At 41.5% G+C, this 18,597-nt stretch overlaps 1 protein-coding gene across 4 annotated transcripts; it reads right to left on the reverse strand.

Moving 5' to 3' along the window:
* Positions 1–276: 276 nt before the first annotated feature.
* SLC38A2 (solute carrier family 38 member 2) lies at positions 277–14,598 on the reverse strand. Of its 4 annotated transcripts, none has more exons than XM_030322405.2 (16): positions 14,248–14,598; positions 12,926–13,042; positions 12,537–12,618; positions 12,274–12,389; positions 9,079–9,152; positions 8,900–8,992; positions 8,689–8,770; positions 7,194–7,276; positions 6,739–6,797; positions 6,459–6,626; positions 5,971–6,050; positions 5,756–5,856; positions 5,048–5,172; positions 4,561–4,705; positions 4,342–4,439; positions 277–3,279 (listed from the first exon to the last, which is right to left on the reverse strand). In XM_030322405.2, the coding sequence occupies exons 2-16, from the start codon at positions 13,039–13,041 to the stop codon at positions 3,181–3,183; spliced, it is 1,521 nt and encodes a 506-aa protein (XP_030178265.1). In that variant the 5' UTR covers position 13,042; positions 14,248–14,598; the 3' UTR covers positions 277–3,180. The 4 variants fall into 4 exon arrangements, with proteins under 4 accessions (XP_030178265.1, XP_030178264.1, XP_032449846.1 ...); XM_030322404.1 differs by having other exon boundaries at positions 12,926–13,123; positions 14,248–14,554; XM_032593955.1 differs by lacking the exon at positions 12,274–12,389 and having other exon boundaries at positions 14,248–14,553.
* Between the last annotated feature and the right edge of the window lie 3,999 nt (positions 14,599–18,597).

The following is an 18,597-nucleotide window of genomic DNA, read 5'->3' on the forward strand; positions in this document are numbered from 1 at the left end:
CCAGACCTATGGAATCAGACTGTGTAGCTGCACTCATAAAAAGCTCCCAGGTGATCCTGATGCACTACTGGCCTACCCACAGCAGGCCCAACTCTGGGTCCTTGGGAGGCCTTTCAGCAGGTTCTTCCTTCCCTCTTCACACTTTTAGGAACTTGAAAACTTTTTTCTGACCATTCTCATCATACTCCTTACCATTATATGGACACCTCAGTAGGTCCTGATGTAAAATACATCAGAGACTGTTTATCCCATTACCTCAAAGAAAACACGGACTACTCAGGATTAAGCATGTATTTATTTTAGTTCAGTTAAAACAAACATACATTGTTTCATTGAAACGGTGTAGCACTCTTTGCCAACAAGTCCTAGTGGAAGTGTTGGCCTCTAACAGTACAGTGGGGGTATTTACACTATATACATAAAGCTAACACACCCAGGTTCTCAAAGATCTTTCATTACACTAGATCACATTTGATTTCATTACACTAGATCACATTTTGAAACTACTGCATTTTGAAAATTAGACCTTATTTAAAATTTAAATAAGAGATCTGAATTTGCACCAAGTTTTCATGAAAAAATGTGATGTTCATCCAGTCTGTTTATTGCAAATACAACTTAAAGAATACTTTAAGGTTTTAGTGTTTACATAATTTGTCAATTTGTTTATATTGAAATCTCTGTACAGGTACTTTGGGGACAATTCTTATAGATACATAATGTGAATTCATCAAAATGCAGTTAAGAAACTTACAGGAATATATACACTTGAACCCAGACCCAAACCTGACATTATATACATTATATATTACAAATACATATGGACAGACAATGTATGTACAGATTATCATAAATATTGAAAAATAGGTTAGCTTTAATGGATTAATGCTGTTCTATAAATAACATTACAGTTATAACTGAAACATCCACGGAAGACAGTAATGCAAAATGAGGTGACAAGACAGTGGTTTTAATACTGAAGACTGCTCATTAATGGGAATTCACTGTTTAGGAACCTCAAGGCAGACAAGATAGCTCCAAGAATATCATGCAATGGAATTTACTCTAGGCAGTTCATTTTGAACCTCAAACAGCCAAAGAGGATTGAAGGAGCCTCCCCACATTAATTCGCTGTGAGAAGAAAATTCTTTTTTCCATTCCTTTCTGGTTGCCATGGTAGTTTCTCCCACATTGAAAGGATGTAAACTGTAGAAAACAACTCTACTTGGTATATTCCCTGGCAGGTCTCAGATACAAAGTCGGCAATCCTTCCAGGAACTCAAGTAGAAGTGCCAATTCTCGGTCTGAACTAGAGGTGAGGTTCTGGATTTGAAGGGAGTGCCAAAGCCCAATTAAATGAAAGCAGTGCTGTAGAATCCATCTTCTCACTGCCTTTCTAGATGGTCCCCAATTACTCAATTTTTGTAGAAACAAAAATGGACCATTGGTTTCACCCAATGTAGCACTACAAGACGTCTTCCAGTTCCATCCACAAGGGTCTTTACAGACACATCCTGTCTGCAATTTACTCACATATAATACAAGAATGTGTAACAAAAACCATGTCTGCCACATTTCTGGCCCTTGCCTACAACTAGAAATGCTTAGTTCAAGAGAAAACCTTAAGAGCCAGATGACCAATTAATGATTCCATTATTTGCTTCCCTCAACCACTAATGGAATTATGTATATACTGGATTTTAGACATTATGCCTGATGAGCAAAGTACCACATTATTTAATATATTCACCATACACCATAACGTACAATAAATGTGCTCTTAAAGCCAAGTAATTTTTTTCACTTCTAACTGGCATTGAAATGGCAGGGTGCACATGCAGTTGGACCAACTCCTTACACTCAGGTTGCACTGGTTTCCCTAGCTAACCACTTGTTGGATGTAAACAATTCTGTGTTGTACAAGAATGAGATGACAATCCAGTGCAAATGAGTTTTTAAAAAATTACTGCATGAGAAACCCAGTGGCCTATACAAAGAGAACTTATACCAAATATCGGTGTAACCTGTGAAATTAGACCTCTACTGTAGACAAAACATGAACACAACTAAGCCATACATTATCAAGTAATTCACACTTCCAGGAGCAGATGAGCATTTTGAAAAGTTGCACTCTCTGGATACAATAGTTTTGGCCTGTAGCCATCAAATGCTCATTTTCCACTGCTGGAAGCAATGTCAAAAAAGGGCTGGCCCAAAAAACCCAGAGCTGTCAATACAACTCTGGAGACAGATGCAACTGAATAAACCCTGTTTTACCCAATTGCACTATTTGGTACCTCAAAATTAGTTATTTTACTTTCCACAGAAATATTTGCATTGTATCTTCCATTCTAACAGACTGAAGCCATAAATAGCTCAGTCTGAACGAAGCAAATTATTTGGGGCCACAGAAGAAAAGTGATGAACAAGTTCACCTGATTTGGTATAACAATATTCAATTATTCTTTAATGGTGAAGTCTGAATGGAAAAAACTATGCTCCTATTCATGGTACAATTTTTCATTACATCATTTTCTCTAAAAATTTTTTGGGTAAAAAAAGTATTTGGCTTATTATGCCTACAAAAAGGCAAATAATTTCATAATACTAACATTTGTTTTTAAATACCAATGAGTTTTTCTTAATGGAATTTGTTAACAGTTGTTTTTGGAGAAGGTTTAAAAAAAAAGCAATTTTTTTAAAAGTAAAATAGTGCTTCTGAGGTCTTTAAATATTTTTGGTACAAAAACATAATAGTGTTTTCCTCAATGGTTATTTCAATACTTTGCTGTAAATTAATAAGAACTGTTTCTCACATCGAATGGTTCCATTAGGCACATTCAAGTAAAATCATAAAATATCCAAGTTAAACAATGACACAGCCAAACATGTGGCTTGATAAAAGTTAAGAGTTCGTCCATTCTCTGGAATGGAATAAAATTGTCACTTCCATTAACCCGAGACTCGTGGTTTTGTTGTTAATATCCATTTCTAGTATACAGAATAATTTCTTTAAAAAGAAAAAAAAAAAAAGTTCACTTATTCTGCACTCAGAAGAACCAGCGAGGAATCTGCACTTCAAAAGGAAGTGAAACTGAAAACATTAGGTGAAATTTCATAGTGAGTTGAGTTGACTCAACACTGGCATCAAGTGGACTATGGGAGTTTCAGTGGTGCCAGTTAATGGCCACCTCCATGGGCATTGTGCACCCAATCCAAAACAATCAAGGCCATGCTTCCGGTCATCACCACTATGCCACTTAATAGGAAGAACACAGCCTGCAATGAGCAAAGAGAAATTGATCAGCAAGCAAAGAAATATATCCACTCAACATTCCTTCTTACTTTTAAAAACAGTCTTGTAATTACTAAAATTACGCTGACAGCATTTCACATACCTTGCTAACTTGCTAAAGATATTTAAACTGTTGTTAAGGTACCAGGGGGTTACCTGCAGTACAAAATAAGTCTACTTTTGAAATCTGCCAAAGTTTTGCTTTTTCATTCCTTTGTCTCAAATGAAAAGGTAAATAAATGTTCTTTGCTTAATAAACTCCTTCATGTAATAGAATGGGACTGATTTTTTGTTTTGGATTTTTTGCATTTTTTAAAGCAAAAACTTCAATCACAGAATCAAACCGAAGTCATCCTAAAATGCAGCCTGCATCAGGGCCAGAAGTTTTCCAAAGAGACAGGAGTAACTTTACTCCTAATTCTACCCCCTGCAATTATTGCCACTATGTATTTTGAATAAAACAAGATGGCAGTTTTTTTTTTTATAAGCAATTCTAGTTCTTTAATCAGACTTGAATTGTAGCAGAGTAACAACTAAAAAGCAGTCTTCTCCCTAAATAGCCCCACCACCAGTTAACATATCATATTCTTTGTAAAATTAGTTGTTATTCCACTTTAAAGTACGTTATGGCACTTTGAAGTGTTGTGACAGCTCCCCACAGCTTTGCTTTGAAGATGGTTAGTTCAGTTCTCTCCTTTAACAAGAAGGCCTATTTGAGTGTCTGTCACAAGGGGCACTCCAGCAAACACCAGTTAAACTACTACTGAAAGCTGAGTCAGTATCTCCACTCTTTATCTCTATTCCTCTCTCTAAAATATCTCAACAGCTTTCCTGCAATTAACTTAGGCTTGTATTAGAAGCAAAATGGTCTTTCACCGCCCGTCCCCCAACCTTCCACCGGTATGCAGAATATACCATTATAGAACTATTTGCTAGAAACTCATAAGTATAACCACAACAAACAGCTAAGAGACTAAAATTAAAACCAGGTGAGGAAATTCTGGTTAGAAGATTACAGTTTCTGGTAGTCAGGGTATCTCACTCACCCCAATCTTCTGTACGGATTTCATAGGTTCTTTCTTCACTAGCTTGATATAAAAGGCAGATGGAAGAATAAAAATCAACATAGCAGCTGCAGATGCACCTGTAAAAGAAGATTTTCTTGACAAATCGTCTTGACAAATCAGTGAGTCGCTTGTTGTTCATTTTTTAAACTTTAAAATCCCTGATATGTGAAAAAACTTCTGACACTTGCTCAAACTTACCAATGAAACCAAAGATGTCTCTAATAGTTGGGACAAAGATAACAAGCAAATTGGTAAACGCCAAGATAGACACTGTAATGAGACTATGACGCCACCAACTGAAATCTTTTGCTGCACACAACAAGTGAGTTATGGAACTCCGGATCTGCAAAAGAAAACGCATACAGAAATTGCAATTCCAGCTTTGAATTAATGGGAGAAAAAAATCCCAAATAATGGGAAATATATCTAAAAAAGCAGCTTTCTAAATTGTTAAATTGTGTCCCTTCCTCTGCTGCTGTTTCCTTAACATCTGGATGCCGGAAGATCATTTTAGATCTTCAATTATGGAAAAAATGCCCCAAGATGTTTGGAAAATCTACAAAGTATTAAAAAAAAAAAAAAATCCCTCGAAAACGACCATCAACTTGGTGTTGCTCACAAATATCCACATGTTTAAAAACGCATTCCTACTGAATGAAAGCAGAGCAGGGAGGGGATTACTTACCGGGAAAATCACTACTGGTACTGTCAGAGTGACAGCCACTAGCACAGCCAGCCGAACGATGAGAAGGAGGATATCAGTTCCCATGATAGTAGAGTAGGTATGAAGCAATTCTGACTCCACATGTTCTATGGGGAAAGACAAAAAAAAAAAAGAAAAAAAAAAGCTTCAAGTGTGCCATTTCCTCTAGAGATCAGGTAGAAAATCTAACAAATCTAACTTACAGCAAATTTACACCAGTTATTAGCTACTCACAAAACGACTATAAACTAAGAGGCTAATAAGATTAATTTGGAATTAGGGTTAATGCAATTAAAATAACATTGAAGGGAAATTTTCCTAAATACCAAGCAGATTTAGCCACATGACCCCCATCAAAAACAACAGGAGCTAAATAGCTAAATCCCATGGTCTGGCTTACAGTTTGTGTTGTATAACAGAAAGGTGATTGGAAGAGGAGGTGGGGAGGATGAATTTAGGTGCAAGCGCATCACATACAAATGCCATCACATGACTAATGAGATGAACCTGGACTTGAGAAGTCACAGATTAAATACACTATATTCCTATAGTCTAAAGCTCCAAATTCAGGTTCTCATCACAGATATGAAATATACCAAAATAGACAGAATACAAGTGATAGATTATACACAAGAAAGTATCGATTTTATTTCACAAAGTGTCTTTTTCTGAAATCCAGACATTATTTACCATAAAATGTCAGGTATCCAAAGAGGGCAGCAAGCAGGTACATGAGAAACATAGCGAAAAATGAAATCTTGGACACATCCATCATTCTTCTACGGCTGCGGCTGTGTAAGTTCAGAGAAAAATACAAATCTGTATTTTAGCAGTAGTTATCGCAGTAATCTAATACTTTTCTAACTTTCCCAATGAATGTATATAAAAATAAGTAAAGCACTCACCCTTTCAGCTCTTCATAAATGGGAAGAATAGCAGGATGACAGACAAATGAAAAGGTCAAAATTGGCACAGCATAGACAGTCTGCAAAAAAAAAAGTAAAAATTTACTTAAAATCCTTATGGAACACGTTGTGTTACCACAGTTTTGCAGCTTCTATTTTGTATTAATGAATTTTAGGATCAGAACCTCAAAGTCTCCCTTGCATAATTAGATTCCCTTCTAATCTGTTCACTAAGTGTGACCAACATCCTAACTTCTAAATGTGTCAATTATTAACATCATAGGATTCGTTCATTTCTCCATCTATATTAAGATACAAACCTACGGCTTTCTTCTCAGTCCTCAATAATTCAATAACTAGCTACTCATGGTTGAAGAGTAGCTATTAACTCTCCTCCCTTTTCCTTGGGAATTAATTTCTGGTGGAGAGTTTCCCTCTCTTCTTCCCTAAAATCTTACTTTAAGGAAATAAAGACTATATTCAGTTACCTGGGAGTTGAAGATAAAATAACGTGGTTTGCAAGTATCATCATCAGTCACATTAAATACCATCTCAGGTGCAAAAGCTGTTGGCTGTGTTAAGGTGCTGTTTACTGTTTCGTTAATTATCAAGGCAACTTCCACAGGACAAGGGATCTGGAATTTCTTGCAAATCACCTGAAAACATTATTTTGCATTTGTTAAATTGAATAATTTTGCATTTGTTAAACTGAATAGTGTGACTGGGCTCATAAGAGAATCTCTAGTGTTACAGAAAAATTATACCTACCACAATCAGAAAGAACATCATGCACAGTAAGGAAAGGCCACTGGTATATCCCAAATATCCTGTAAGAGGGGCAGAAATTAAACTTTAATTCAGCAGATTGCAAGCAAATATATTTTCTCAAGTAAATAACTCAATGCTGCCTAGAAGACTTTAGTATGAACACAATATGAAATTTCTAATTCTTATATACCCAGGTATAGAATTATGTAAAAATAAATAACTGAAAGAGTGGAAACTTTCATTTTGTATGATTATTTATGAAGCAGAGATATTATCAAATGTCAACAAGACATTCTAGCCCCTGGCCATAGGATTTTGAAAGGCCTACACAGGGGTGTATTCTCCCGCTTCCAAAGTTATGTGTTGGGGACCTTTTGGCTTTCCGTTTCTATTAAGGGCAAGCCAACTAGCTGGTGAGAGGCTCATTTCAATTCTTTTGAGAGGAGTTTGCTCACCTAAGTTTCTCAGCAGTGACAGAGGAAGAATGAGCACCAGCGACACCAGCAAAACCAAATAGTCACCGTTCAGATACCACAGTCTGAATTAAAGAAAAGAGAAACAAGGTCAAAACCAATCACGAAAATCCCCAGAACGTTAGACACATCTTCTCCTGGGACTCACTTTATAGAAATACTATAAAAATAAACACACAAAAAAGACAAGTTTGGAAAAAGTGCCGCTTATTCACAGACAGAGCATAGGCAGGAATAAATGTCTAACTCTGTGCTAGCTGAATATTCACTCAGGTTAGAAATGGGGTGTGAACAGTATAACTTTTGTCCCACTGTCTGCTCTGGGAAGGCTGCCAGCTGATTCATAACATAAAATGCTTCTTAAAGGCTTGATACTAATGTAAGGAACAAAGCAGCATTGTTAGGCCAGTAATCTTATCTTGAAGCATTTTTAGAAGAATTGTACACCAACTCTGTAACAGATAGCTTTAGAGCCTGCAATTTTTAATGCTAGAGACAAGAAAATTTAAAACAAGTTTCCTTCAGACATCCATTAGCACAAGTACTTATTCAACACGTCAACAAGGAGACTTTTTCATACTTAGGTAAAATACACAGGCAAAGAAAAGACAACAAAACCCAATTCCCCAAACCAGGATTTATTCCAGGTTGTCAAAAGTATGTTGTGACACCTTGACCCACCTTGACTCCAAAAACAGTCAAAAGGTCCCTTCTGAACTTAGAGAAAAGATTACCCATGTGTCCTAAGAGTTCTAACGAGGTCTCTTCCTTTCCAGGTAATCAACCATACCCACTTTTAAATAGCCGTTTCCAAACTCTAAATGCCCTGTGAATTCTACTCCACTTACTTCGGCAACAAAGACCCCACAGAAAACTAGTGTTTAAGGTGGCTTATTAAATTTCTCAAGCCAAAGAGATAACCACATTGCTCTACTTTGAGATAATGAGCTGCAGGCGGGCAAGTGAATGATCCTTCCCCATGTTTACTTTAGATAAAAACCTGTTCCTCCACTGGGAGGAATAACTTTGCTACAAGGATAAGGTTTCCACAGTGTGGTCAGTGTGGTCATACATTTTCTGGTATTATACATTTTGAACAGATTTAAACTTTAAGAATTTCAAATTTACAAAAAAATCAGACAGGATTGGTCTTTAACATTACTCAAAGCTTCAACCTGACTTAGGTTGGAGTATGTTGTTATTCAGCTACAATCTCTCAATGAATATAAAAAAGTGAAGTTCTAGAAAACCTGTTTTCACACACAGGTTACAGAAGTTATTCAGAGTTACAGCACTAGCTTCAACCTGCCCTCTTTCTTAAGAGTTCAGCTCAGTTGATGGGGGACTTCTTGCTCAATTTCAACAGGAACACTTAGGGAAAAATTATTGGTAATTATTTTGTATCCAACTTTGATAAAATGTATCTAACCATTTTAGACTATAATTTTTCTTATGAGTAACCTTACTTAGCACCTACCCAGTTGTATCTTCAATGTTCATTAATGCCTGGATCACCAAAGGTAACTCATATTTCACTATGAAGAGGTAGCTTGACATAGCTGGAGGAAAACAAAATTATACCATTACAAGTGCAAAATGTGGCATGTGACACCGAAAGTAACGTGTCACCACTCTGTGCTACACAAAGAGCAAAAAGTCTACCCAAATCACCTTTTAAAAATCCTTACCTCCGATGTTCTGCATTGTAATTGATCCAGAGGCCGCAAGCTTTCCAACTAATCCAAATGCTTTATGTCCCAACTGTTCGTATAATAAAGACCCTGTAATATGAAGAACACAGAAGCATGAAGGGAGAAAATCGTGACAGGCATAAATTGTTTTAGAAATCTCAAGAATGCTACCATACCTCCTTCATTGGCAGTTTTCAAAAGGAGATGAACAGAATACAGGGAAAATATGGACACAAATGTCAAGAGAATTCTGATGAAGAGAAGGAAAAGGCACAGGGTTATCAATAAGCACAGCTGTATTTAAAGACCATTCTTTTGCTTGTAGCTACACATTAAATATGGAACGTAACGTGTCCTAATAGTTCTTGCGCTAGACAGAAAGCCTCCAAGGACTGGTGTTTACTCTCCTGGCTAGAGTGTCATCTTTTCTTACCTGGTACTAAAAACTTGCACCGTGTCTCAGGTGTTAGTTCTACAATACTGGTTAAAGCAGGGGTTTACCTCCTGACTCAAGGGTGTCGGGAGACCCAGGAAAGCTCAACTTTAAGGTGGTGGACTCATGAGACTTGAACTTTGATTCTGGCACTGTAATATTTAACTGTATCCTTGCCACTTCTCTGCATTTTAATAGTTCCTTTTATCTATAAAATGGTGGTAATTATCTGCCAGTAAACCCAGCCCACAAGGCACTTGTGAAATGCAACCGAGACAGGTTCAGGAAAGATCTTGAGACCACCTGGACTACATAAATAGGAGGAGGAATGGGACTATAAAGGGAAAAGAGATAGTCAGGCACAGCTTTACAAACAACTGGGCACAAGTCAGAGAAGTAACCACTGTGACAATATACCATATTGCCCACCATGGTGTAAATACAGGCCCAGTAATATGACAAAGTTAAACAATGCCTGTGCTAGAACAAGCAGGCTATCAGTTGACTGGGCTATCTCCTCCCCTCCATCTGGTGGAACAGAAAAAAAGTTAAAAAATAGGGAGGAACTAAAGGTTCCCTAATGTCACTTAGTTTTAAGGGCACAATTTCTTTCTCGTTGCAGCTTTACTTTCCTCCCCTCCTGGGCAAGCCAAGAAAAGTATGGATTTCTTTTTATTAAAAAGAACAACAACAAAAAAAGTCAAAACCAGAGAAAGCACAGAAAACTCTGCAAACAAGAGCCCCTTTTTTTGATTCTGTACACGAACACTGAATATGGTACCATATCAGGTCTGGCAAAGAACCGGATGTCTGTTAGTTAAAACCTAGGTGGTTGCATTAAAACTGCCATTCTCATGCCACAAGTTTCATGGGGTCTAGTCTGAGGTGGAAAAATGACACCATCAGCCTTACTTTTACTTCTAACTGTACAAAGTTGTTGGTGTAATCAAAAGCAATGTTCAAAGTATGTTGACAAATTCAGCCCTTCTTTCTTACACTGAAATTACAATGAGGGATGAATGGACTTCATAACCTTTGAGGTCACTTTCAATTTCAAGACTGAGTCTGCCTAATAAACGTAGCTAGAGTTGTGTAACCAGACTATGGCAGCCACGTGGCTTTTGGCCCATTTACCTGCATACCTCTATATCCTCTAAATATACCTTGTAAGATACTGATGGGATTAAACACTCACTTCATCACTCCTGATGTTATTTAACCATTTATTAAAAAGGTTAATCAAACAGAGACTTTACCAAAGTATAGGTAATTTCAAAAGTGCAAGGGTAACATCAGAATTTTGTTTTCACTTATGAAACAGGTGCCCCATTTTGTCTTGTGTAATTATAACATATAACCATACCAGCAGCCTTTAAAGACTGTCTCTGGTTTTTATAATAAGAGCCAGGAAGGACTTCAAATATTTAACAATGACGCCATTCAAGCTCCCCAGTAAAAACTTTGAAACTCTAGGGGCGCCTGGGTGGCGCAGTCGGTTAAGCGTCCGACTTCAGCCAGGTCACGATCTCGCGGTCCGTGAGTTCGAGCCCCGCATCAGGCTCTGGGCTGATGGCTTGGAGCCTGGAGCCTGTTTCCTATTCTGTGTCTCCCTCTCTCTCTGCCCCTCCCCTGTTCATGCTCTGTCTCTCTCTGTCCCAAAAATAAATAAAAATAAAAAAAAAAAAAAAAAAAAAAAAAACTTTGAAACTCTAGGGTCCTTTCGATGTAAATTCCTGGTCCTTCCCCTTAGTAAGAATTCTCAAAAGCTTCACGCTAAAGAAGCAAGCTGCTGGAATCCTAGCTTCCAATGCTCAAAGCCAGGCTTAACTTCAGTGTGGAATTTCACCACAAAGCAGAACTTTGCAAAGATCTGCTTTTCCTTTCATGAACATGCTATTCTGCTGGAGAAAATAACTTGAGTAGATGGCACCAGGCAGCTAACTAAAACACATCTGTCACAAAAGGGACAATCCCATACTCCCTGTAAGGTATAGTTTCCTCATCTGCACAATAAATCACACTATCTTCCACAGAACTTGCCTTAGCCAGGAGCCCATAGGTACTTAACAGCTATGATACAGACAACACTGAAAATGTATGGTCAAATTTACATGTACTTTTGTACTTCTTTTCTGGACATAATGTCCACACTTGTCTTATTTTCCAAGGATTAGTGACCCCACATCAGTTAACAACCACTGTCTTCTATAGCCCCCAAATTCTAGTCTAGGCATTTATGCTAGAAAGCACTGGAATAAGTAATTTTAATTGGGCAACTAGGGAAAAAAAAACATTTAAAAGCCAGTACTTATTAAAATATTTATTTCTTTGCTATGGCATGTAGCAACCACACAGACCTGAAAGAAATAAATATTAAAAAGGAAAAAAAAAAAAAACAAAAAAACCACACCACATATGGGTTCTTTCAGTGTCCAGAAAATTATGACTCACTTTTCTTAGAACAAACATGTTCCAGGTTAAGCAAATACCACCACACCCTATATATTTTAAAAAGTCTGTTTTCCTTATGCAAAGGTTCTTGGGGAAACTCATTTATAAACCAATTTGGAAGTACCATGCTTATTAGTATTTTTGCTTTCCATTTTGCCAGAACAAAATTTCTAACCACCTTGGATTTATCAATAGTTCTTCTTCACAATTCAATCCGTTACAACTTTTAACTATTCCAATTGATTTAAAGACTGTTGGTTTAATTATTAGTTTTAAGTGTTGTCCTACTTCTTCCTAATTGGCTTTCTTGGTATCATGCAGTTACACATCAGAATAAAGAGGTTTTTGGATTTTTCATTTTAAATTTCACACAAATGATTTTTAAGTCAACTACTTCAACTGTAAATTCCATCTCTGGAGCCAAAAGTATGTTTTATTGTCATATTAACTGCCCTGCATGGCAGACTCACTACTTACACATACTTACATAAAAAGAGCAATTCCAGTATTAGCCATGGCATAAGAAAGCCCAAGGATTCCACTGCCCACAATCGCATTGCTCAGATTAAATACTGACATTCCAAAGGAAGTAGTACCTGGATGCTACATAGAGGGAAAACGATAACCAAACATATAACAATAATTAAATGGAGAAAACCAGCTTTGGGCAAGTTAGATTGAAATCTAAACGAAAAACTATTCTTTTACTCCATAAAGCCACAGACACACAAATTATTATTTTCAACTTACAAAGTCTGTTTCATACTTCTTCTTTCCCAAATTCGATTCAAGTAAGAAGTTCTGGTTTTCAGGATCTACATCTGCATAATGGCTGTGAGGTTAAAAAAAAAAAAAAGAAAAAGGGTAAACCTGAACTGTTTTTGAAATATACAACGGAATGCTTGAACACAGACTGCCCTTTAGTGCTGTCACACACCTTTAGTAAAATGCCTAAGAATTAAGTAGGAGTCGACTTTCACACGAAATACTGTCACTGCGACAATCGGATACTCTTTCAGAGATTACACACTCTCCAAATGCTACAGTAAATTAAAGCAACAGAAGCAGAGTCGGGGGTAAAGAACCCCGGACCCCCCCCCCAAGCCGTTTTAAGAAAAAAAGCACACAACTTCTCCTACCTTTTCAGAGCAGCTTGCTTGGTGGGGTAGGAGTAGTTGAAGTCGCTGTTGGAACTGTAGCTGCTGCTGTCCTCATCCGGGGAAATATTGAACCTTCCCATTTCGGCTTTCTTCATGCTGGCACCGGGAGGAAATAGGGTACAGCGATCAACACTGGGCTCCTTTTGTCCTTGGCAGTGCACCGGCCCGCGCGGCTGCCTGCGAAGAAGGTAGAGGCGGCGCGTCAGGACTGCAGCGCCCGCCCGCCCGCCGTGGTCACGTGACGCCGCGGGGAGGCGCAGCGCGGCTGATTCATCCCCGGCCAGGCGAGTGGAAAAGTACCAGCCGAGCGAGAGGGGCGGGGGCGCGCCAAGGGGCGGAAAAGTACAGACAGCGAAGCCGCGAAGAACAAAGATGGTCCCACCGCGGCGATGTGCCCGCAGAGGCCCGTGCCCTCCGGACCCTCTCCAACGATTTTGGTACTGCACCCTCTCCATTATCCCAAGTGTGAGGAGTGGGGTGCAAGGGGGCTGTTTTGCTTTTCCTCCAGCGTCTCTGGTCGTGCACAGGCACGCCAGGCATTGGTTAGGTGTGCGCGCACCCCAGGCGCACAGCTCCCCGTTTCTAGGATTTGCAACAGCAGTGCGCGTAATCCGTCCTTTCGTGCCCACGGTCCCCACACGGGGAATTGCCTCTGCGGCACATAGCGGACTCGAAGAGGGCATAAAGGGCTGACAGGAGTCCTCTCTCGAGAAGGGGAGAACACCCGTTCCCCAGCAAGCAGAGGCGGCGAGGGTTTGTTTACACGCGCACGCCCGTGCCCTCGAGCACACTCGTCTACAGGCATTTGGCTCGCGAGCGCTTCGCCCGGCTGGCCCCTCCTATGCCCGGAAAGGAAACTGATGCAATATCGATCGCCGATTATCAAATGTTCCTGGCCCGTCTTCCCCAACCGTGGCCTCTGTATACCAGAAGCCCGAACCCACCTCCGCTGCGCCCAAATTCCAGGACCCCTCGATTTAATTTTTTTATTAATGCAAATCAGTCACAAGACTTGCCGCAGCGGGGCCGCGGGCCGGGCTGGTTCCCCTCCCCCTAACGGGAGGATGCGGCTCCCCTCCCGGCGGGCACGCGGCCCCCGCGCCGCGCCCCTCCCCCGTCCGGAGGAGGGCGGCGACCCCCTTACGGGCCGGGGTCGAAGATGGGCCCCGCCGACCACAAACGCCAGTCCTGGGAGGAAACGACCCCCGCAGCTGCCTTCCAGCCGCGGCCCCTCCCGGACGCCCCTCCCCCACTCCCGCTTGGGCCCGCGCCCTTTGCACAGACGCCCCCGCGCGCGTTACCTCGGTGGTCTCGGCTCTCGTATCCCGGAGACGTCACGAAAACGCCTTCAGTGGGGTTTTCTCAGCTAAACAAAAATCGCAAAACAAAAACAAAACCAAAAAAAAAAAACCCAACAATAGGCAGGAAAAATAATTTTAGCAAAAAAAAGGAAATGGCAAATTGCCGCCCCAATCGTCTGGCGTCCGCCGTCTCAAGGGAAAGGCTCGAGTGTACGGGAACGCGTGGTTCGGCTGCCAGCGGTGCTGTGGGTAAAGTGCTCCAGGACGGCGGCGTCGCACGACTCTGAAGCTGCCCGCCGAGCAGCGGGTTATAGCGGCCGCCCAGGAGGACGCGTTAGGGGGCGGGGCCGCAGCCGCCGGGGTGCTGTCTCTTTGTATATCAACACCACCTGGGCTCCGCCCCCGGCCCGCCCGGGCCCGCAGGCCCCGCCCCGTCCCACCCCTCTACCCGCGGCCCAGTCGGGGCCGTAGCTCCGCCCGCTGGCGCCCCCCGCCCTCCGGAGAGCCAAACCCCACTCTCTCCGGTCTCCTAGTCAGCCCGGAAAGACCCCCCATGCTCATCTTGGCCTGTTCATGTCAACCTCGATATGTGCCCAACACATGCGGTTGTCTTTAAGGAGCCTTCTGCTTCATTTCCCTTCCGTCCGAGTTACCAGCAGTCTTTGCTTTCTCCTCCAGGCTTTTTGGGGACACATCCCGCCCACCCAACTCTCTCCTGCCTGTTATTTTGTGATTTACTTGGGGTTTTTCTCTCGCAAACTTGGACTAACGCAGCAGCGTTGTCTCCATGGTCGATTTCTGTTCTTGTTCTTTCTTCTCCGTCTAGACCTGCTTTCACTCTTCAAAACTAGCCTGGTGGGGCCAGCTCCATGTCGGTCTATCCTTTTTGTATCAACGTGGAAAACCCTAGTAGGGGAAAAACTACATGCCGACCAGCAAGCCAGAGACCCTTTGAAAGGGGATCCCAGATGGGCCTCCGGGGTGGGGGAACCGCTCTTCTGAGAAGGTGTAGGAGTTCCCAGTTTTCCTTTCGAAGACACATTTCACTCATTCCACCACCCCCAGGCCCAATTTGAGAGCACTTCTCACCTCGCCTTTCTTCCCTCGTATTTACAAAGGCGCTGCCTCCACTGGAATGCTAGTCTGGAAGACTTTCTCCCGACTGAGCCCGTCCTTCCCTTCCAGTGGTGATGTGGTCTTGCTGAGCCAGGCAACTAGGGGGCCCCTTCGCTGCGGAATACTCTGTGCTGCCGAAAGGCAAGAGTCCATCCCTTGCTGGAAACAAAGGCCCCTTAGGAGAAATGCTTGCTGAATGAATGAATAAACAAACGATTTTGACCTACTGCTGTCTTCCTTTTGGGGACGTGGGAGAGATTGGGCAGGGCATAGAGGAAAGGGTTGGGTGTGATCACAATTTTTGCTTTCAATGTTTTCCTGAGGAAATCTGTACAGCTGTCTATTTCCGTGGCACGTGAGGCTGCGGATGCCCTGGGCCTGCACCAGTGTTCGTGATTGACAAGGGAGGACCCGATTTCCCCGTTGCACTCCTATGTTCTCCACCCCTTCTGGTGGTCAGACCAGTCTCACAGAAACAATATGCTTTCTTGCTTTAGTGCCCAACTTGCCCTCACCATCACCCAAGGCTTAGTCACGGAGCCTCAGGCTGCCCCCTCTTTCTGCAGGAACTCTTTTCTCAACCATGTGGTGCTGGACTTTTTAAACCTGTGCTGTCTTGTACTCAAAATTGTTGGTGTTTGTTTGTAGTCTGCTCTCCCCGGGGAGATGGTGAACTTCCCCAAGGCAGGTTTGGCATCTGACACACAATCAGGACTGAAAAAACTTACCTTTCTTCCACATTCTTTCCCTAATAACACCAATCAACTCTTCTTGTCAGGAGAGCAATCTTAGTGGTGGGTTAGAGAGGACTCCCTGCAAGTTTCTTTATATCAGGTTTCAACTGATAAAAATCAAAAGGTTTGAAACCACTTTTTCATCCAGGTGAGTCCCTTTGCCCAGTCAGATGTGCTAAGGAAGCCCTCAGGGTCTGTGGTTATGGTTGGCAAGGTGCACCCTCACAGCTGGATCTCTTGTCCTTTGGACTTTTTGGTGGTTTGTACTGCCACACACACTTAGGCGAACCTGCAAAATTCAGGGTTGTGTGTGTGTGTGTGTGTGTGTGTGTGTGTGTGTGTGTTAGTGCATATGTTGGGGGGAGAGGGCTGTAATCTTGTTCTGACTTCTGTATAAGAACCTGAACAGTAAATGACGAAAAAGAGAAAAAGAGGGGGAGGTACTGAAACATCTGTTCTTTTATTGTTTTATTGAAAAACGTCTTGTTTTTCAAAGGCCGATCTGAGGTCTATCTGCTAAGTCAAGTGACTTCCAATGGAGGCCTGATGTGCTTAGGTTTTTGCTGTTACGCTTTCAGTTAAAATGCGTGCGGCACCATGCATTACTAAAAGCAAACCTGAGACAGAAAAATAGTCACAAATATCGGTTGTCAACTTTAGATTTTCTTTTTTTTTTTTTTAATTTTTTTTTCAACGTTTATTTATTTTTGGGACAGAGAGACAGAGCATGAACGGGGGAGGGGCAGAGAGAGAGGGAGACAGAATCGGAAACAGGCTCCAGGCTCTGAGCCATCAGCCCAGAGCCCGACGCGGGGCTCGAACTCACGGACCGCGAGATCGTGACCTGGCTGAAGTTGGACGCTTAACCGACTGCGCCACCCAGGCGCCCCGAGATTTTCTTTTTTTAATTTTCATTTTTTATTTTATTGGGGGGGGGGCAGAGGAAGAGAGAGAGAGAGAGAGAGAGAGAGAGAGAGAGAGAGAGAGAATCTTAAGCAGGCTCCACACTCAGCTCAGAGCCCTACAAAGGGCTCCATCCCACAACCTTAGAATCATGATCTGAGCCAAAATCAAGAGTCGGATGCTCAACCTACGAACCGCCCAGGCGCCCCAGCTGTGGATTTTCAGAAATGCATTGTCAAGGTAGGGTGTTAGAACTTTCTAGTGAGGATAGGTAGTTTTCTTCTGTAGAATTATTTGACCATTATCACCTGACAAAACACCAGGGGTTTTGTTTCCTGAGGGCATAAGGAGTTAACTTTCCCAACCAGTTGTTAAACAACTGACCTTTAAGATGTTCCTCAAAATTCTATTTATCCAGCATTGTACTTTGCCTCAAGTGGGCTGAGATATTTACTTCTTTCTACCCTACCATTTCCAACTATGGAGTTTCATTCTCAGGTGGGCTTTCGTGGCTTTCTTTGATCTGGCCGTGGCCTATATTTATAGCCCCCACCCTTAGTATTCCTTGTGGTAGGCAGCTCCCTGCCACTACCGTATGTCCAAACTCTATCTTTCCTTTGAGGTTCAGCTTGAATACCACACCTTTCATTAATTTTTCCTTATTTGATGCTATCATTTGAAATTGATCGCATTGTACTTTGAACTTCGTGCTTTAGAAGTATGTTTTGTGGGACTTCTTTTTGTGATGTCTATGTACCAGAGTTTATGTTAGTGTCTTTTCAGGGTAGAATCTGGCTAATCATACCCAGCCTAGTCGCTTGTAAAGAGAAGGTCCTTTCTGAGTAGATGAATTAAGTAAGTTTTTTTCTCTATAATCACTAACTGAATTATATTTGTTTATTTACCTATTTATGTGTTTAGCTCCCTCACTAGAATGGAAGCTCCTGAAGGCTGGAATTTAATCTTGTGAAAAGTAATAAATGAAAACTTTACTATATGGATTGGGGATGCTAGAAGGGGAGGTTGGTAGGGGGTGCTGGTACCACTCAGTGACAATTACGGAGAAGAATTGTCAATTACAGACCAAACAGAAGAATTCTCAACAGGAAAGAATCATCATTTACAGGCCCCAACATGAGAAGAAGTACATTGCATCTTCCTTAAGAGGTTAACCACCCCTGTAACTCAGCCGATGAGAAACTGTCATCACTTGAACTCTTGCTTCTCTCCAATGGACTTTTGTTCAAAACAACCCCTCCCAACTTCCTCCTTCTTCTCCATAAAATAAGGTTCCTCTCTTTTGTTTGTTGGACTTGCCTATGGTTTTGCCTTGGCTTGCCTGTCCTGGATTGTAATTCTCTGCCATTCCCAAATAAACCCATTTTTGCTGGTAAAATAACTGGCAGTTTTATTTTTAAGGTTAACAGTCTGCTTTGATCACTGTTAGTGCCAGCACCCAGAACAGTGCCTGACAATACTTTGTCGAATGAATAAATGGAGGAGTAAAGAGTTTGTGAGGTTTTCTAGGACCAGGAGGAAACATATTATCTAGTGGCCCAAGCAGAACTCTTGATTTCCCTAGCAAAACTGTTCCTCT

This window comes from Lynx canadensis, chromosome B4 (assembly GCF_007474595.2).
Source record: "Lynx canadensis isolate LIC74 chromosome B4, mLynCan4.pri.v2, whole genome shotgun sequence".
NCBI classification, from domain to species: Eukaryota; Metazoa; Chordata; class Mammalia; order Carnivora; family Felidae; genus Lynx; species Lynx canadensis.

Bases quoted from the DNA above. Each gene is read 5' to 3' on its own strand.
- SLC38A2 (XM_030322405.2), bottom strand. From the start codon at position 13,041: ATGAAGAAAGCCGAAATGGGAAGGTTCAATATTTCCCCGGATGAGGAC. The intron at 8,993-9,078 runs GTATGGTAGCAT...TTCATATTACAG, and splicing joins GAAAACTGCCAATGAAGGAG to GGTCTTTATTATACGAACAG. The intron at 6,798-7,193 runs GTGAGCAAACTC...CCCCTCTTACAG, and splicing joins GTCACTGCTGAGAAACTTAG to GATATTTGGGATATACCAGT.